The sequence below is a fragment of the Plectrocnemia conspersa genome, unplaced genomic scaffold (genome assembly GCF_051122295.1).
Source record: "Plectrocnemia conspersa isolate PC_06_02 unplaced genomic scaffold, ASM5112229v1 ptg000003l, whole genome shotgun sequence".
Taxonomy (NCBI): Eukaryota; Metazoa; Arthropoda; class Insecta; order Trichoptera; family Polycentropodidae; genus Plectrocnemia; species Plectrocnemia conspersa.
In genome coordinates this window covers 26,876,986-26,899,589 of record NW_028277167.1, presented here as the reverse complement: position 1 = coordinate 26,899,589, position 22,604 = coordinate 26,876,986, and the positions used below count along the sequence as shown (strand labels likewise).

General features: G+C 30.5%; 1 protein-coding gene across 4 annotated transcripts in view; it reads left to right on the top strand.

Moving 5' to 3' along the window:
• The first annotated feature begins 2,981 nt into the window (after window positions 1–2,981).
• Window positions 2,982–22,604, top strand: part of DCX-EMAP (Doublecortin-domain-containing echinoderm-microtubule-associated protein) — a 50,540-nt gene continuing 30,917 nt past the window's right edge. For all 4 annotated transcript variants that reach the window (XM_088182223.1, XM_088182221.1, XM_088182222.1 and 1 more), the window contains exon 1: window positions 2,982–3,705. In XM_088182223.1, coding sequence (XP_088038349.1) covers window positions 3,085–3,705 — 621 coding nt within the window. In that variant the 5' untranslated portion in view covers window positions 2,982–3,084. The remainder of the gene's footprint in view (window positions 3,706–22,604) is intronic.

Sequence of the window (22,604 nt, the reverse complement as noted above, 5' to 3'; positions counted from 1 at the left end):
CCTTTCGCTCGCTCGCGTGCTAAGTGACGAGAGAGAGTGAGAAGATGTGGGCATGCGGAACGCATGTAACGCACGCCCTTATCTCTCACTCACTCTTGACAATTAATACGCGAGCGAGCGAAAGGGAATGTATCTCACAGTACGCGTTTGATACATGACAATTTTTTGCCATTCATAAAGGCCATCTGATTTAAAGAAAATTGTCCGTTTTTATAGACGCCAACTAGTTAAAAATGTTATTAAAATAATCAAAATATCAACAACAGTTATTTTTGTTTTTCAGTTTTTCACGTAGTAAAAATATTTATATTTCAAGTTTATTGCTTCTGTATTTTTTTATATAAATAATAAAATGGTGCAAATTTTTGGATGTAGTGATAGTATATAAGGCAATGCATATTTATCTTTAGAAATAGGCCTAGTTTTTCCATTTAAAGATGGCAATGTTATTTTATTAAAAATGTTTGGCCTACATCGTTTTGGCGATAAATCAATGGTTTTAAATTATGAATCACTTTCGATTGATGTTTTATAATACAATTTATACGGCGCATTTCTTAAAACTATTATATATAAGAAGATTTTTTAGCCAGTTGATAGTTTCGCCATGAATAATTTTGGTTCTTTTCTAAATTGCCTCTTCCAGAGGTTTGGTTGAATAAAAGCCATCACTTTTCATTTCTTGTAGTAAAAATGGATTTTTCTTTCGACGTGTTTATATTAATGTGTAATAATTCTCGGGAATGTACAGAAAATTGGTTTTTCGAACAGCCATTTCTACAACACCAAAATCGCGATCATTTGGCAAGAATGAATGTCCAGATTAAATAAATTATTGTAAATTATATCTATATTGTTAAAGAGACTAGACTGAACAATTATCATTCACATTAGGGTCAATTTTATATTTAGATTTTGGTCAGTGCACATATCGCTAACTTGTTTTTGAGCTATCACATTTTGTAGATGTTTTAAACAACATTACTTCTTGTGATCCTCTGGATGCAGTTGTTTCTTCCCAAGTATACATATGAATTTCATCATCATGTAAATTGTGGAAACATTGATTTAAAACATACATGTTTCATTTATAGTATGAAACAGAAACTGTCAGTTTAGGGTATGGTAGTGCTTTTTGCAAAGCAAATGTAAAAGCAAAATAGTTTCCTGGTTTTTTTGAAGCTAGTACTTAATCTTCTTCTAAGGCTTTTCTATCAAGTTCAGTATCTATTAAACGAAGTTCATGTTGTTTCAACAGACTTGCTTTTTCTTCAATATTGACGTTTTAATTTGCATATTAAGTGAATCGAACTTTTGGCACGTGTCTTTACGTGGGTGATGAAAGAGTATATTAAATTCTTGGTTAAAAATATTACTATAAATTTTCTTCTTAACATAATTTGTGTTATTTTTCTTACATTTATCCACGTATAAATTGTACATTTTTATTATATTCGATTCAAAGTTCAAATACTTTCTATTTAGATTGTGAGAACTTGTATAATAGCTTTCTGACTGAGAAAAACTTCACGCGTTTTACTTCTTCCTCATTGGTTTTCCTGGAAAAATTTTCGATTCTACCACGAAAATCTACTCATTTTTTGCATTGAGAGCACGGTTCACTCTTCCTTTAGATATATTAAATCTTTTGCATTCTAAAATTTTTGTTTCTTTGGTATCTAAATAATATTTAAAACTGCGTAAAAGTCCTTTGCGTTCCTTTGTAATTTAATCTCTTAGCACGCTTTTGTGTAAAATCATTTCCAAGTATATTTTTTTTATTGTAGTTAAAAAAAATTGTATTCTCTCTTCGGAAGTAATTCGATTCATCATTGACAGTTTGTATTTGCAAATTTTTTTCAAGAACAATTTTTCCTTTTTTGATATAATATTATTTATCACTATTTCGTTTAGCTTTTCTTATTTTTTTAAATTTATATATCATCGTTCTCCTTGCTATATCCAAAAGTTTCCTCGTCTGATCATGAATCTGACAGTTCCAATCTTCTTCTTTGATCTGTATTCATTTAGCTCCGAGCTATCTTCACTTTCTCATGTAATGATTCTTCCTTTCTTACTAATATTCTTGGCTCTTGTTTCTACAAAATAATAATCAATACAATAATAATGATTATAATGATCATAATTATGAAAATAAAAGTGTAATTCGCAAGGATGAAATAACTTTTCAAAATGTTATGTTATTGTAGAACGATAGTACACAATTAACACATTAAAATAAGTAATATTAATAAAATAATAAAAATAGCTTATTATGAATTGTTATTGGTTATTAAGCAGATATACGTTCCTAGTATTATCTTTATAATAATTTTTACTTACCGGTCTCACTGTCCGATGCAAATTCAAAATTATAGTAATTATAAAGATCCATATTAATTTATTTTGTATATATTTTCCACCCTTCTCAATTTTTATTAATATTATTTTATTTTGAGTAGACTTGCCTCACTTTCAAAATCAACCAACAAATAATATCATTGACCAAATTAAATTACTAGTAAAAAAATTACACTGTTATTAAAAACAGAAATTTTAAGTAAATTTGTAATAAAAATTAGCTGTAACTCTTTTTTTAACAAAATGGACTTGGCCCACTTTCAAAATCAACGGCTCATATATGTTCCACATATGTAACAAAAACTGTGAACCGCGGTCTTGCAGTGTCTTGCGCTACCCTTGAACATTTTACTGATTTAATGTATTATTTTAAGGGTTTCTAAGTGCATTTTTTTTACAAAAACTGACAATTGACCACCAGGTATCTGTCAGTGTTGCCAATTTAAAAAGTGTTGTAAACACAAATAAAATATTTAATAAAAATATTGCATGATTGATGCAAAAATGAAAAATTATAACTTACAGATGTATTTATAAAATATATTTACCTACCTATCTTTAACTGAAAAATCTGACGTGCTAGATTTTTCAAGTTGTCCTAGATCGTATTATCAGAGATTGTCGGAATATGGAAAAATTTGGAAGGCGATCGCTCGTAGATTTTCCCCGTTAACCGTTACGATCTTCCGAAGCACATCCGACCATTGTAAAACACGACCTAATATGCAAATAGCGAAAGCTGAAAAGTTTGAGCATCGGCGTTGTGCGGGATTTTCGCGTAGTCGAGGTAGTATATCGGGGTGGCCCGGTCGTGCGTTGCAGGTGGCTTCTCGGGCGCCGTCTCGGCTCGGAGACGAGGGCGGAGGCGCAGGGGGCGCGTCGCCGGGGCAGGAGAACGGCGGCGACCCCGACTCGACCGTCGCGGCCCCCGACAGCGGCAGACCGCAATCCGCCGACACGGACGAAGAGGACCACTCGCCCGGGGCGCCGGCCGTCTCGGGTTGGCGCCCTTCCAGGCCCGCTAGTCCTGCGGCTCCTCAGAACCAAACCCCTCAGGCGATACCCGCGGAGACCTCCAGCAGGTACGCCAATCTCTCTTACTGGAGGGCCAGGCGGGTCACCTTCTACAAGAATGGAGATCCCTTCTTTCCGGGGGTCGAGTTCCGCTTCCGACCCGGGAGAGACCTCAACTCTCTGGGGGCGCTACTCGATAGACTCTCCGCCAGGATGGAGCTCCCGAGGGGCGCGAGATACATCTTCTCGCTGGACGGAGACAGGAAGATGCGGCTGGAGGAACTGGAGGATGGCGCCTCCTACGTGGTGTCTTCCTACAAGGCTTTCAAGGTAAGAACATCGGCCTTGACCCTATTTTGGTCTTATCGCGCGTGTTACTCTACATCTTTTTATACGTGAAACGACTCGATTTATTTCATACTTTATTTATGTTTCAATCCATTTCATCACACCTTTATTTATGGTTTAACACAGATCTCGATATGATACCATTATCCTCCATCTTTCTGTAACCGTCAAATGAATAACAGTTTTTCGCATTGTTCCTGTTAGCATACATACACATTAAATGCACAATACTGGTTCATAACCATTTACATTGTTCACAATGGGTTAAGTTATAGAATAAAAAATAATACGAATTTAAAAAAGAAAAAAATATAAAAGTATACATATATAAAATATAACACATAGATAGATATATGACAGGCATTTACTGCATATGAATTTATTGTCATCAACATGATAATAAATGCATATATTCATAAATGAGAAAATAAAAACAGTTTGAGTGCCGCTGACGTTTGATCTGACAGAACGCGCGATGATTCAAACGTCGAAAATGGTGTTGCCAGCGCTAAATAAAATATATCGCGTTCGCGTGCTACGATTTTTAATTCGGAAATAATTGCTTTAACGTACTTAATAATAATCGAATGATTTTATAACATGTTATTTAAAAATTGTTTGGCCTCAATTGTTGACCTAATATACGACAGTATATTTTTAATTTATTTAAATTTTCGAGTAAGGCCTTCAAATCTATTATTTTTTAGCTATAAATAAATCTTATTATGTAGATTAGTTTTGATATTTCAAATCTGGCAACACTCAATTTAGTAAATATTAGTTGTCGTATGTTACAGTACTTTGAATTACTAGTGAAGTTATATTTTTAAAATCATGTCTGAATACATTTTCACCAATAGCTTATTTTTATACCAGCAAAATTATAATTTCATTGGAAAACTAACATTCACTGTAACATGTACCTAATTTATTATAAGCAATCTTGAAAATATTTAATGAGTCGAAGTCATAAACTTTACATCACCATTGAGTGAAATATAATATATTATATACCTCTATTTAGAAACTTAATATTAGTTTGTCAATGATTAACTAGATTTTAATATAACTCACTTTTTATTTTGATTTATTACTAATGTTCTTATATAAACTATCATAAAAATGCATATTTAACATCGCATACATATTATGTGTATAACGTCAAACAAACGTCAACGTTGGCTTTTGGTCATAAGCAACCGTTTGAGCAGCCATAATATTTAAAATTAAATTTATGTATGTTAATTAAAAAATAATTTGAATTATAATATTGATTTAAATATAATTGTTGCATTTTTTATCCCATTTTTACTGTAGCATATAAATAAATATATATTCAAAATCAATATGTCTAATTACAACAATTGAATACTAATAGTTTAAATAAAAAATAAATCATACGCCCGCTAGCTGTGAAATATTTACTTATTTATTTTAAAGAAACTCGGTCTAAATAGCTCATTTTACGACCATTTTCCGCTGCACTTAACTCCAATATTTACGCAAATTAATTCAATTTTTACTGCATGCAATTATTTAATAACTAACCTCGTTTTCAGCGCGACTCACACGAAATATTCCAATTAGCGATTTCGCAATTCCAATCCATCATATTTTACGATCCATAAAGTGCATTTTATACGACATATAAAGCAATTTTACGGTCCGGCCCGGGCCGAGACTTGGACACACCTGGGCCGGAAAAACTAAAACGAAAACGTGTCGCGATAAGTTTTTTTGCATAAACTAACACGAAATTCTCCAACCGTATGGGTTGAAAATTTTAAATTATGCTATTATTATGATAATACGAGGGGTGAAAAATGTGTGTCTTTTATATGCGGTCAAATAAAACATTGCGAAACGCGAAGGTTTTTTTTTGGTTGAAATTGCGACGTTGTAATATTGAGGTCTCGCCGTATATTATTAAAATGTATGACTTGATTTGTGAGCTTATTTATTTAGAAATATATACAATAGGTCAGTTACGAATTATATTTTATAAATAGTTTTAATAGTTCAAAAACGTTTTAATAGGTTAGGTTAATAGTGTTATTGGAAACGATAATTTATTATGGAATAATAAATTATTGATTGACAATAAATTAATTATATATTTTTTAATGTGACTACTTTGGGTGACTTTAGAATCAAAACATTATAATTAAAATGTAGTATATTATAATTAGATGAGTATTTTCGACTTTTATTAATTAAAATAATCGGTCGACTGTGTTGAAATTGCTAAGTAGATTACTGCTCTTAATAGTAAATATTTACGACAAAAGCAAGAAATTTTAATATCGCATTAGAAAACATCTCCCGCTTTTAACCGATAAACATCGTAAAATGAAGACTATGGTCTCCCATATACAAACATTATTAACAGCAATTTAAGCTACTCTGACGATTTATAATTAATAATTTACCATATAATAATAGGTTACCGTGCATTTTTTCAAGTCATTATGCTAATTATTATATAGTTATATATGATTTCATAGTATTTTTTTATGAACGTTCTGTTTTTTGTTGTTGTAACAATTGAAACTAAATATTTCATTGCTTTTTTAGAAGCCATTTCGATTAATTATCACCTGAACCTTTTGTACATTGTACTTACAGTGTACACTATATTATTTAAAAATACAACAAAATATTTTTCATGCCTCTTTAATGTACTTATTAAAAAAATTAACAATGTTTTTCTACGAAAAATAAATAAAATCGAGAATTTCTCACTCAGATAAGAAACCTTTCCGAAGGTGTTCATGGCAGATGTTTGAAAATATCCATACTTTATCGGAAGATCAAAAATATTTGAATGGCTAACATTTTTTTGCGATTTTCTATTACTTTAACCGATTTCAATGTCATAATTTGAAGCAAAATTAATAATAAAATCGAATTCAAACTAATAGTATGATTGTTGTGCTTCACTAGTTATTCAGAGAAAAAGTGTTTCACTCACTTCTTAAATATTGTATGACACATTCAAGGGCTTTGCTCCCTAATGACAAATTTCCAAAAAACAGTGACGTCACATGTCGTTAGTAAATCGGACCAATTCGAGTACAAGACCTAGACTAAGAATTTTTTTTCGACTGCAGTCCACATGAATCATTCCGTCATTCGACAAAAGATATCCAGATAAGGGTCGAAGGTCTCCGAATACGCCATTACGCGGGGTCAGCGCAGGGCCGGCTCCGGCTTTTTCGGCAAATCGGCATCGCGTGTTCTGTGTTTGACACACTTTGGACCACGTGCGCCTTGGATGCAGATTAAGACCGATTTTACGGACCTCTGCCCGTAAGAATATTATAGAGTATAAAAAAATCAGCAATAAAAGCATATATGGTTAATATGCTAATTACGTTCCTGATTAAATGCCGTCGGATGTTATTCCTTACGAGTGTTTGCTGCACGCGATAATATGTTTTATTTATGTATATTTTTATTTTGAATATTTTTTAATTAATTAATTAATTTAATCGCGTCCCGCTAAAAAACGGCGCACGTACCATTGACTTGTAAAGTGGCATATCATTCGGTCGCCACCGACGCCGCCGCTTCTCCATTCATTTTCTGCGCCCGGCTGTGAATGTCAAACTTTGGGGTACGTTCTCAAATTAAAATTTGTCTAACTTCGATTAACTAGATAAAAACATGACCTTGAAAACTCATTTATTATGTTCAAGTTTATTTTATTAGAATGCAAAGTTATTAATAATATAAATTTAAATTAATTTCGCAACAGTTTTGAAATAATTAAATACGAATTGTCGTCTTCAATTATCTTCTCTCATGATTGGGTTGAGCATTAAAATTTCAGACCTTGTATAATAGATAAACCTGGTTTGATATGAAGCAGAAAGCAACTCAGTCTTGGTCGTTACTCGGCTTGGTGCGAGTTCAGCTGAACACTCATGTCTCAAGCTAAAAGCAAACTAATAGAAATTTCAAGTTCTGACTTGTGAAAGTTTCAAAAAAAAAATCCTGATGGAAGCGTATTCCGATAGGAAGTGTCGCTATGTTTGCGTTTATGTAATCTTTTTGAGATGAAAGTGGTGCGTGGCTCCTTCTACTCTCAACCCTTTGCCAATTGCGGTGATTTGTAGCAAAAACAGACTATTTTATTTTTCGTACATTAACATTAGTAGACGATAGTATTTTTTTATTGAAATAGTTTGATGTAAATGAAATTGTTGAGAAATGAGAATAAATGCTTAGAACAAAGAAATAGTTTTAGGGTGGAAATAGATAAGATTTTGTCTGTTACATTTCCTATAATAATGCATTTGTATAACGACTATTTTTTAAAAATGATTAGAGATTCGCCAAGATCGCCAGAAGGCACTTTTAATACAAATATATGCAAGATGCATATACTTGTATTAGTATGAAAATGAAGTGTTCTTTGTTTTAATCAAGTGCGTACGGTGAGATACGTTATTTTTCGGTCGCTCGCGTGCTACGTGACGAGAGTGAGTGAGAGATAAGAACGTGCATTACATGTGTTCCGCACGCTTACTTCTTCTCACTCAATCACGTTACTTATCACGCGAGTGGGCGAAAAGGAACGTATCTCACCGTACGAGTCTGGTTTTTATTCATTTTGAATCTATATTACTTCAAGTGAACCAACATAAATCAAATTTCTCATGTACGTTGGCGTAACGAATAAACTTGTTTTGTAACAAATATTAATAACAATTAGTTTTATTACGATTTTAACGACTTTAACTTAATCAGATGGTCATTTGATTAATTCGCATAGTGAGTATCTTTCAAGAATCACAATAAACATTTCATGAACATTAGAACCAAATTATTTGTAAATATCTTTAAAATTAACTTAAATATTTATCATTGAAGTGTTAAAATGTCTTGTTTTGCTGCACAACTTATGAAATATTTAGTTTTATTTTATTTAATATTTTTATTATATTATAGTAAAAAAACATAATGTTGCGATTATTTGATTATTATTTAAAAAACATTACATTTCAAAATGAAAATATAAAATTAAAGCATAAAACATTTTTTAGACGTCACATACTTAGATTCGAATTACAAAGTTTTTATATAAATTTATTTTCAACAGTCTGAAAAATGGGTTTCAATTGTGCAATAATAAATATATGTACTTGTCTGTTCTCGCAGCAGTACTGCGTCACGTTGTCACTTAAAGTCGTATCGAAGATCGAGTTGTACTCTTGAGGTTTTGGATGACTATTTAGCTAAATTTGCTCGAACAATAAAAAAATGACTGCTTTGTCTTGTATTTAAATGGTCGTATCGGTTGATTCGGCGTAGCTCTGCTTGGTGTGATTTCAGTTGAAATTTTGTTTGAATATGGCAGTGCTTCAGCTTATATTTCTTTGTAAAAGTGGAGAAATTCCAATCTCACTTCTAGTCGATTGTGATTAATGCGAATGATTCAGGTTGTAGTCTTTATTATAATCTAATACAGATCTTATCACTCTTTCGCGTGTATAAGAGCTTATGCTCTTATAACGATACGAAGCAAAATCATTAATTTTGCGATGTCGAAATATTTAAAAAATGTCGTGTTCAATATTGTTTTTTAATTCACTTGTTCGGATATAAAAATGAGTTGTTAATATACGTCACCTAGATACGTAAAAATGTTTGTTTGTGACGCCAACGGTTCTTATCGAGTCTAAGACACAAATCAGTAAGTTTTCTGACTCTATTAATATGTTAAGTTTTTCAATACAAACATCCATGAAAACTATTTTTTTGTCAAGTAAAAGACTATGGTTTAAAAACTGAAAAAAATGATATTACATTGCACATTCATGTTTTATAAAGCGATTCGAAATTATGGTTACACTATTCAAATATTTTTTTTATTAAATAATTTATATTATATTTTTATATATTATATATTTTTTTAATGTATAATATATTTTAATATATATCTTTCGTTGCAATACCATTTTTTTAAATGAGTGAATAATGTCTGTTATAATTAAAGATAATTTATTTTCTTTAATAGTTCAAGGATTTTTTTTTTCTTTTCAATGATAACAATTATTAGAGTAATATTACTTTTATTCATTATTACATTTATCAGTTTTTAGAGTACCTTTTTAATATAAATATTTGAAAAAATAAAAGCAATGCTCTTTAGAACAAATATATTTTTTTTTAAATGTGAAATATTATTTTACATTTACACATTAAAAGTATATGTGATATGCATAAAAATTGTTTCTTGATTGTAGTGCCAAAATATTTACATTAATTTTTGTTGAACTTTTTTTAGTTTTTAAATTGTTGCTTTTTTTTAATATTTTTTTTATTCAACTTACCAATGCCTAATTGATATGACTTCAAACATATATTATTAACTGCATTATGTGATTTTTTTCGTATGGTATATTAATATTATAATTTACGATACTGTTCAGTGAGAATTTGTTTTTTACTCTTAATAATAATCACATTTTTTCAGTATGAGCATTAAATTTTGCTCATTTATTTTATTATTATAAAATATAATATATTTAATAAGTTGCTTGAGTCTTTTTCTTGACTTAAATAAAGACAGCACACTTTATACACATCTAAATGTAATTAAGGAAAGACCCAGATTCTTTAAGTAAGCTCTAAAATTATTCGCGATAAAAAATTAAATAATTTTTTGTATAAGGTATACAGCAATACATGGAAAGTTAAAATATTATAATTCATGCTTTTTAATTAGCTAAGTTTCCAAACATTTATTCATGTATTTATGCAATTCCCGTTGTTAACAAATATTGCTCATTGCTCATTTACCATACTGCTTGATTTTATAAAATACAACATAATTTTTACGTGTCATAATTTATTTTAATAGTGAATTATTATAGAATAAAATATTTTGAACAGTTCATTAACATTAATTATATATATTTTTGAGGAAGAAATTATTCTTTTGTCAAATTTCATGATGAAAACTATATTGAAAAAAATGAAAATATCTTACCTCACAGTTTAAATAGTATACTGTAAAAAAAACTACTTTTTAGCTTAAAGCAATTTTAATTTTGTCCAAATAAATTAAATAATACTTTTTGATTATCTTTTGACATTTTCTGTGAACTTAAGTAGCTCATTATTATATATTTGTTGATACCCCAATACGTACGACTTAACCCCATTTTATTGTAATTAATCAACACGATATTTATCCGCAGGATTAGAAAAATCTAGGAATGTTAATCAGTGATGATGATCGGAATTATAATTATATAATAATCATTACCTCCAATCTCTTAAATACGATAAATCTTAAAAAAACGATTCGAACCCAGGTCTTTTAGGTTTTAATCACCGACTATACCACTGGTTTTTGTGCTTGTATTACAAAGAAATCAGATGTAAAATTTATCTGCATAATATTCGTTAGAGAAGCGGTGGCTTCTGCATTCTTTGATAGTCTGAAATTGTACAACTCGCTCTTGATCGAAGGTCGTACGAACTTGTCCAAGCTAGAAAGCTGTGGTAGTGTCAGGAGAAGTGATCGTCGGTTGTCCGTGTATTTGTAATCCATGACCCCTCTATAAAGAGTTTTTGTTTATTACCTCTTTTGATGCAATGGTCAATTACAAAGGCTTGAATGCATATTTAGATTTGTTATGGTTCGTTTACTTTTTAATAAGAAGTTTCGTGGCCGTTAACCTTTACCGGACAAAACTTTTTATTCTATTGAATCCACTGCGGCTCAATTTATTTATTCACAAAAATTAAATCGGTTATCTAGCGTATTATGATTTTCAATAAGTAAGAAGTAAATAAAGAACATTTAAACCAAATTTTGACCAATAAGAGAGCGCAAAAACAATTATCCCCTCTCAGAAGTAAAAAATTCACGTCAAAAGCAATAACATCGTGCCGTCGCCGTCGCAGTGGGAACGCTCGTTACCGAGCGATTATTGTTTTATTGTATTGACCAAAATTCGGTGTATTTTATTATTATTTTACGATGAATTCAAGATAAAATGGTTAGGAATAACTAAATATTTTTATCGCAATATATTGAGTAAATAATAAAATAAAATATTATAAATTTTATTATTAAATCATTTAAAATGGCATTAGAAAATTGAAAAAATATTGGACATGACACAGAGAAAACCATTTTGGGAATGACAAACATGCCTTTAGACTTTTAAAGGTTAAATATAGCAACATCGCACTTTGTTGTATACAACTGTTGTCCTTTGTTAACAGCTCTGTTTTTGTCATATACATATCTGTATTGCAAGCTAAGCGCTTGTTTTTGTGTCAGGTACCCGCCGATGACTATGACTTAATAGCGTAATATTTATTATTCTAGCATCTGGGTGTATATTTTGCTTTAAGCTTTCTGAACGTTAACATGCAGATTTAATTCCTTCACTGCATATAAAGTACATATGCCTTCAATCTTTATTTTGAGACGTTTAATGGTAGTCCAACTGATTCAATAAAACATATATTATTTTATCTATTTATCTTGAAAAATATTAAAATAATTAGTGAATAAATTTAGCTAATATTACAAACAATTATTGTTTTTTTTTTAATATAGTATATTCATTAATAACAGTTCAAGAGCCAGCGGTTTCAACAAATTAGCATCTTGACCGGCAAAGTGGACGCGCCCGGTCGATGAAATTCGCATTGTTCAAGTTCTCGAGTGGCATGTAAACGTTTCAGCTGAAAGAATGAGAAACGTCTGACCGTAAACGATGCATAAGTACTTTGATTCTTGACCGACCAAGGTCACGCGAGGATTTGTCTACTTTTGTAAACAACCCTCGAACAATCCATATTAAATTTTAATAAAATTTCTAATACTGATTTATTAATAAGAAAAATTTGATTGGCGTCCCGGTCAACTTACCCCATAAACCTCATTCCGTTTGACCAATCGCTTCCCCCGGGCAGTACTAGAGCAGTTCTGGCCTATATTCCCGGGCACGCCATGTTTTCTTTCGTTTCATGTCGGTCTTGTTTTTGAATTTCATGTCACGAGACTAGGTCTAGTACTACTTGTGTAAAAGAAAATACATAATATGATATTTTTCTACGGGCCACTAAATTGCTCCCGTCACGGATTCTACTTAAGCCACTAAGGTCGTATCCAACGACACTCGATCATGACAATCCATTAGATGGTAATAAATCGCGGGAGGGGCCACTGCGGATAAAAAAATAATAGCAATACTGGTAATCTGCTAAATGGACTGGCGCATTTTTACATTAAACCTATGAACCGTATGCAGAGTTTGAGTTAAATTGATGGTTGTTGCATTGCCGCTTCGTGGGAGTGGCAGTCCATTAGGGAAAAGCTTGGCCATATATCAATAAGTGGCTTTCAAGGGCTCGAAAGTAAATTATGGTTGTAATGGGAAGTAATATTATATAGTACATATGTAGCTATGTTGTCTATCGTTGTGCAAACTCTTGATTGAGTTTGCCAAACCGGTTGCCGAATTTTTCATGGTCTTACGATTGACAGTTGAGTGAATTGCTATTTATCATTTTTATCTGATAGGCGACACACTTCGTAGAAGTCGATTGTTTATATGGCGAGAGTGATCTTATTTTTTTATTAAAATCTAACCTCACAAGAAAGTGTAAGATTCTTAATTTTATAGCTAAACTTCTTTTTAAGTCCTATATTTAATCCTTACTGTCATCGATGAGTTGGAACAACATCAATTTTGAAGGTTCTGAAGAGATTGCAGATGGATTTGCTAGGTATTTTCAAACCGTATACCATAATGATGGGTCACATTTAGAGTTTAATTCTAATTACGATGAGACTCATCGTTCATGATCATCTTTGTTATCAATCAAAACCTTTAGTTTGGTTGATATGGAATATGGATTTAGCAGACTAAAGTCCATTTTTACCTCGGGACCAGATTTTATTCCAGACTACATTCTGAAAGAATGCAAGTCTGGTATTTTACAGCCTCTAAAATGTATATTTAATTTAATTTTAAGATCCTCTTGTTTTCCAGAATTGTGGAAATGTTCAAAAGTCACTCCGATTCATAAAAAGGGTCTCAAATCTCAGATTGACAATTACAGGCCAATAGCTTTGATCTCATCACCTGCAAAATTATTTGAAATTGTTTTGCATAAATACATTTTTAATCATTGCAGGTGTATGCTTCTCGACCAACAACATGGTTTCCGTAAATCTCGATTCACTGTCACTAATCTAATGGTTTTGTCTAACTATGTTTCAAAATCATTGGACTCTGGTGTACAAGTGGACGTCATATACACAGATTTTTAAAAAGCATTTGATAAAGTTAACCATGCTTTACTTGTAAAAAAGTTATCTAATTTCGGGTTTTCTGAAGATCTCATAAATCTATTCTCAAATTACTTGACCAATATATATTAATTCGTCGAGTATAATAACTCTTTTTCAGAACGATATAAGACCCCTACTGGAGTACCTCAAGGATCCAATTTGGGTCCATTGTTGTTTTTATTGTTCATTAATGACATAGAAACAGCAATAGAGCATTCAGATTTTTTATTATATGCAGATGACTTGAAAATTTACAAGAAAATGCATTCGATTTCTGATTCCCTTGACCTACAGGAGGATCTCAACTCTATATTGAAATGGGCTTGCTATAACCAATTGCCTTTCAGTGTTAAGAAATGTCACACAATTTCATTTTCAAGGTCATTAACGCCGGCAAAATATTCATACCATCTAGGCGGATATTTTCTGGAAAGGTTTTCTTCAACTAAGGATTTAGAAGTGACTTTCGAAGAACGTTGGAAATTTAGCCAGCACATTGCAGAGACTCATAGCAAATCCTTAAAAATGCTCGGTTTTATCTTGAGAAATGCGCGTTACTTCAGAAATACTTTAGTATTGCGCACTCTTTGTGATACTCTAGTCCGCAGCATACTAGAAACTAGCTCCATCATTTGGATCCCAGGCGTAATGAATCAATGTAATGAATTGAAGCTGGAAAAAGTACAACGTAAATTTCTTCGATATTTATACTTGAAGGAATACGGGTATTATCCGTTCTTGTTTCCCAGTGCTTTTATTTTGGGAGCCCTGGGATACGTTTCTTTGTCGACTCGCAGAAGTGTTTATGTAATTAAACACTCCTGGAAATTGCTCAAGGGCATCGTAGACAATCCTTCATTGCTCGAGCAGCTTCAAATGTGGGCTCCTGTAGGTGGTTATAGTTCTCGGCCGCGTCCACTATTCTTGCCTGTAAAGTCTAGAACTGGAGCACTTGCCAACTCTTCTCTGGCCAAGGCTATTCATCTGCTCAATTCTGTCCATAGAAATATTGACATTTTCTCTTGCACATATGGAGTTTTGGTTCAGTTCGTATGGGACAATGCACACCTGTTGAGGTGATTTGTGTCTGTTGTTTTGTCTTGTTTATATTTGTATGTATTATGATGTATTTGTACTTTTGACTATCGTGACGCATTGGGTTTACCTGTCAGGTCACGATGGTTATAATTTTAATAAATAAATAAATAAATAAATATTTTATATTAAAATATTCCATGTTTAGAAATTGGATTTAATTTTTATTTCTGCTTGAGAATCTCGGTTCATATTAGTTTTTGCTAATGTTTAGTTTATTTTATTAAATTGTATTGCAAAATGAATAGATTTTAATAACCCTGTTCACAACAATTTCTTTTCTTTTTCACACATCATTGGTTGGTGAAGAAAGTGTCAACAGATTTTTTTAAATAAAACTATCAAAAAAATAACGCGATTTGTAACCCTTACTTGTAATATAATAAAAAGTTGAAATTAGTAAAATTATAAGCATTTTTTTCGAATTTCGGATTTTAAATAGAAAGCATCTTTTTTGATGAAAGAGTGATGTATATAAAAATATTAAATAGGAAAGAGATATATAATAATTAGGTATACTAAATAATTTGTACTTATTATTTCATGGATATAATTCACACACAAAAAAATACAATTTTTTTGTGTTGTTTTTTAGCGTTTAACGTACACGACGTTTCGCTAAAATGTCTTTAAGTACTTTATAGTGCAACTACCCGGAGTAACACTTATTTGTCATTGCACAATATTTTTTAATTGACGCATATTTATAGTTTGGTTTTTGATGTAAAACACAGTATTTTATATTAATTTATCAGTGATTCGTGTTACGTACGATACGTTAGTTTCTGCGCTTATGGTTTCAACCAAAAATTCCGTTTAAAAGGATGTACGAACCGTGTTTTATTTGCGTACTAGAAGCTTTTTGCTAGGAGTGTTGAAATTTATGCTATTCTTGACATAGCGTGTGTTTAATAAAGCACATTTTGAAGTTGCTGATGAAGGTGTCAGCAATCTATCGATGCTCGATTGTATATAGTTGCGATTGCGTCCCATATTCTTACCCATCGCGGCCAAGATTCCAGCGCTCGAGAATGTTATTCTTATGCGGGAAATACAGATTCTTAATAAGGATCCTAGATATGGTATTTTTTCGGCGATAACTACAATGAGCTGGAACAATTTATGTAGCAAATACTTAGTAGTCGGTCTCTAACTGTCGTGAGGTACCACAGCTAGTGAGCGTGTGGGTATTGGATGCTCAATTTTTTAGGCTTTACATTATATTTTTCTTCACTATGTTGTTTGATATTTAGTTTTTGCAATTATATATATATATATACACTATGATGTGGCTATAGTTTATTAGACACAAGAAACTTTTGGGGATCTAGAATAAATTATGTGGATCTCTTTTAGGTGTGAGTCATTCTTCTCTATATTTTTTATTTTACGTTATATTTGTGTGAAATGTTTGTATGGCGCATTAGAAAAATATGTCATATTATGATGCCTTAATTTCTAATGAATAAACAAATATTTATAAAATTAAGATTAAATTCCGCCGGTTTATAAGCTTTCTAAATCAGTAACTACTACGTATTGCCCGAGCTTTTCCAATAAAACGAATGAGGCCGCAATAGTTCTAAATCATTCAAGTTTGGTGAAACAAAACGTGTCAAGGCTTTATAGGTATTATAATTACAAATCAAATTCGGAAGGTAGGTGCGTGCGATATATAAAAGCACACGTGCCGTGTGTATAGAGAATAAACGATCGGTGTCCTTGTTTCGAATGTTTTTTGGGGGAAATAATATCCACGTATGCGAATGCAACAGTAACAACATGATTTAAGTATTCAGAACCTAAAATGTGTATAAAAATTTAACTAACAACCGCTAACGACTCGACCCCGTTGCATAAATTGCCCTGGTGGTTTCGTTTTTATGTTAAGCTTTTTTTTATGAAAAAGTGCAAATCAGCGCTTCTTATTAGCCACCTAATTACGCGCCATATCACAATTCTCTAAATTGCTGCTTTGCCGCGCTGCGATTTGTATCTTAATTTTAAGTTCCTGGTAATAAGCGGCTAACTTTGCATATCGCGTTCTAGACATTTGCATACGCACGTCAATCTGCCGTAGACTTAATAAATAAACAACAGTTTGCAGAATGAATGTTTATTTGCATAAAACAATTTATGTAACTCACAGTTTGACAATCGGTGGGTGGTGACTTGTTGCGTATTTTAAAAAAAAATTAGATTTGAGTGCCACCTAGCGGATGGAGTGGGAATTTGAATGTGTTTTTTACTTAGTTTCGATTCGAACCAATAAATTTTGGTCACAGTGCGAAAAAAGTCGGCCATTTGTGAAATTTATTTTTCACGCAAAACTTCTTGGTTTAATTCATTAGCCCGAAAGAGCCCATTTGAGGGCTTAAGCGAAGGTCAGCATTTTATTACAGGGCGTAAGAAACGCGTCATAGAAAATAAGAATTAAAAAATAGGGTTACCACTTTTTAATTAATGTAAATAATTATTTATTTATCTCATCATATTTAAAAAGTTCATGACATTAGATCATAAGTATCTTTCACAAAAAAAAACATTTATTAAGATATTTTAATGCAGTGAGAAATCAAATATGTGTTTATCATAGTTCTAACCACATCTCAAAGACTTTGGTTATCATCTAACATTTTTACGCCGTAATCGTCGACTTAATTTAGGATTTTACTGCACAAAATTTTCTTTATCCTTTTGAATAATATGTTGGGTTTGGATCTCGTGTTCCATTTTAACACAAATATTCGTTCAAAGTACGTATGCGTCAGTGGCGTAGCTATGAGGGGGCGGGTCGCCCCGGGCGGCACTTGCTTGGGGGCAGCATATTCGCGATGGGATCGTCTAGTGTGGTTCTTACCCTGAATGGACTAAAACATATATAAATCCACGAATACAAGAGCTTTATAATAACCAATGTATTATTTTAAGAAATGCTGATTTTATGACCCTGCAAAAAATGTATGGTGGGGGGGGGGGCAATTTTAAGGATCGCCCTGGGCGACACATACCCTAGCTACGGCACTGGTATGCGTTCATTCTCTAAATTTTCTGTTAGAGCATTATTCTCTTGCCTTGACATTGATTTTTGTCATTGAGTCAACACAATCATAGAGTTGAATGTGCTTTTTATGTTTTTTCATATCATGATATTCATCAGTAAGATACGGAAAATTAAGGATAAACTAATCTGTGATGTTTTGCGTTTCTTTATTATTTTCTCGAGAGTTTCTCAAAAATAATGTCAAATTGAGAATTATTATTTTTCAAGAAATTTTCATATTTCTCGTGAATTTTCATAGAGCCTTATTTTGTTTTAAATTTAATTTTTGAAAATATTTTTAAATGTATTATATCCGCTGCATTTTTATACTATTATATTATTGCATAAGAAAGGGTGGGTCCGTGCCAGATTAAAAAAAAAGTCTCTAATAAATGTCAGTATTTAAATGGCAAAAAAAATTTCACGAATTTTTGAACTACTTTAATCGGCCATTGCATTATTGATCAGATTGCAAAAATGTATGTGGGCTTTCCACAAAGAGAACAAAGATAGACGATTTCACTTTAAATGGTACTTTAAAAAAAGTTATTTTTAGGAGTAATATACTTGGCAATTTAATTTTTTAATAAATGATAAATGATTTAAGATTCTCAAAGTTATTTATATTTTAATAACTATAAATACTATGATTTACATGCTTAAATAATGGCAAAAAATATTATAAAAATAAAAACAGTAAAGATATCTACAATAATATATCATATTATTATATTTACATCTATTTATTTATTTATCAAAATTTCTCTAGAATTTTCAATGAGAATTGAAAAATATTGAGAAACCAGAATGCCTAGTGCTGATCGATCGGAATTTTATTCTATACTAATCACTAATTTAGATCTCCCAAACATGATAGAAATAAAACATGGCGTTTTTGAGATTTGAACCCAAGTCTTTCGAGTATTAGTCACCGACTATATCAATGGTCTATCAAGCTGGTTTGGATTTGTTCTTACATGATCATTTTTATATATTAATCAATTATATTTATGTACTTTTTGAATATTTTTTGTATTTTACATATCTGATTATGTTTTTACTATAACCATATTTATTAATACACCTCCAATTTAAACTTAGCCAAGCGAGGGGCGAAAAATAAAACGGGAGTATAGAGATGCTCTATTTGTGTCATTTATGGATTTTTTCTATCTACCTATATTTAGTCTAATCCACACCTAATGTAAAAAAATCTGGCTATATAAAGTATTATTTATTAAATTAAACTGCTGTTATTTTACACATATTTTTAGTTTTTTGGCAATTATGCAAAGTAAACTAAAAAAATGAAACTTGTTCTAACTTTTATTCTTATTAAATTTTCTCTGTCATAAAATATATTGATATTATTGTTAAATTATTATATTCATAATTATTATTTTTTCACTTGCAACCCTATCAAAGGTATTTATTGACGATAATAATAACTTGAATATACAAATCGCTGCTAAATTCGCTCGAAAAATGCGTCGCAGAAGGGCTCCCGCCGCTAGGGGTCAATAATTTCACGTTCGCTAACGAACTTTTCCACGTTTCGCCGGCAAGATCTTATCAAAGGGTCAAATCGAGTTTTTACCGTTTGTTTCGTCGCTTTTCATTCTTCTCGGCCTTGAGTCTAGTGCCGAATTTCTCAGCCCTTCAAGGTCGGAAAAACAAACGGTCACACTAGTACTAATTAAACGTTCGCTTAACACTTTGGTAAATCCTTGACGTTATTTTTTTATACCATTGAATATTCATGAATATAATATATTCATATATATATATATATATATATATATATATATATATATATATATATATATATATATATATATATATATATATATATATATATATATATATATATATATATATATATATATATATATATATATATATATATATATATATATATATATATATATATATATATATAAAATCATAATTTATTTGTATTAATTATTATGTATATATAATATATTATATTATAATATATGCCTTTGCTAATTACGTCTAATTGGAAATCAGTTTTTAATGTGATGAACTATATGTTTATTTATATTAAAATTGCATTTTGACGCAGCAGCAGTAGTTGGTATTATAAATTATATTTAATATATTTTATAGCTTACACTGTTTTTTTATTTATACGTTTTCGGATGCCTTAGGAATGTTATTAGCAGATTCATTTGTATCTATAAAAAAATAGGTATTGTAAAGTTTACTGCATTATTTCTTAAGCCGTATATTAACTATAATTGGCAGTTAAACTTAATTATAGATTGTAACAATAATGAAATACTATTCCGAGAGCTTTCATTTCAAAGTCACGCTCTTATGACGTACGCGCTTTCATCTATACGTATGCTTAACAGAAATTCGATGACCTTAAGAGCTTTACATATAAAATTATTTTTTCAGAAATATTATATATATTTACAAATGCGACAAAATACGCGTGAAAATATAATACAAATATGTTCTACTTGTAGGTTTAATTATAAATTTACTTAATAATAACTTTTATAATTTTTTTATCTGTTTCGTATGTACAATACACGCACAATTCCATAAAAATTCTAGTAATTATATAAAATCAGCTTATAAGAATATTATATTTCTAACTTTACGTAAACTAAACGTAAACGTCTATCTAATAAACAGTGAGATTAGATGAAACAGTATTTATATATGTAATTAACATTAAAAATTAGATTATATAATACTTATATATTAACATAAATTATTAAACAATTTTAAGCAAATTTTATTTTTAAACTTATTTTTTTTGTAATCATATTTGTGTTTTATTTTATATTCTTCATAATTTTTATTTATTTAGAACACTTTTAGTAATTAATTATTTTTCCGCTTTAAATATTATATATAAGAACAAATAACATATATGCATAAAAAAAACAGTTTTTAATATTTATTTTTATTCAAAGAAATTCATTAGTAGACTAAATAAAGTCTTTCCGTAATCTTAAATGCGCAATTTGCCGAAGGATACAGAATCATATTTTTTAATTATAAAAGAAAAACATTTATTTATTTCATTACGCTACATTATATATAGCTACAAAGCTATCTATTTAGATAGCTCAAAGGTACACAGTCTCTGTAGGCGCCGCTGGTGAACACTATGCGTAGTTTTCAGTGGCGTGCTTTCTCTGTAGTGCGATTTCAATGTTATACTAATATATCATCTGGAACAGATGATATGTTTTGAAACAAACTTTTGAAATTTTGATTAGTCATCGAATTTTTCATCGATGAGTCATCTCGTATCTCATTACGCCGTTTAATTCTAGTAGGCCTGGCCGCCAGTGTCATTTTTTTATTTTAAAAATAAAAATGTACTGAAAAATTATATGAAAAACAATAGTCTTGACTATTCTTTTTTATCAATTATAAAAGTTATAAAAACTAAAAATAAAATAAAAAAACAAATTAATTAATTTTGGGAGAAAAATTTTTAATTTTCCAAGAAAATAGTATCTAAACATTAATGTTGCAATTATTCAGAGCTCAAAAATTCAGATATTCTGGATTTTCCAGATTTTTAATTATAAAATCTGGATTATTTAAAAATGAAATATTTTTCTAGTAACGTAATATTTATGATATTACTATGATTTTTAAGTCGTACATATTAATTTAAATTATTTTTTATTTACTTATTCTAGTTTTGAAAAGAACATTAAAAAATAAAAATATTAGAATTTTTATGTTTTTTTAATAAAAAGATTCATTTTGTTGAATTTAATAAATTTAAAAGATATATTCACAATACAGTTTCGAATAAAAAAAGATTTCTTATTACGTAAAATGATTGTTGTTACATTTTTTCAATTAAAATATCCATAAAAGAGTTTAAAAAAGTTTCATTGAATCATATTTTTTTTGTTACTCACCATACTATTTAAATATATTTAATTAGCTAGAATGACAATAAAACAATAGCCAAGTCATTTATATGATTGTATTGCTTCATTAATGAATCACAGTATACATTTTCCTATAATATATTTTGGTTATCATGAAAATTAATCCTTAATCGGATAGCCGGCTAACCTCTCACATTTGATTAGGTCAGCCATTTTTTTTTCTATTTTGCAAAATGCAGCATTTTATTGCTCGTGTCGATAACGACCGGCTGAATATTATATTATGAAACAAACAAACTAACCAAGGCTCGACAAACCTTGAACCGCGGAAACTGCGAGGTCGTATTCGAGGGGGCACAATTCCACCTTAGTTTCCATTAATGACGCTTGAATGAGTCTTATTCGATTGGTGTGAAAATGGAGATGCTCCATTTTGATATATTTATCAATCTTGTTCCATAGTATAACCTTCTCAGGCTATATCAAAAATCACATATTTATTTGCTCTAAATCTCAACCCTAA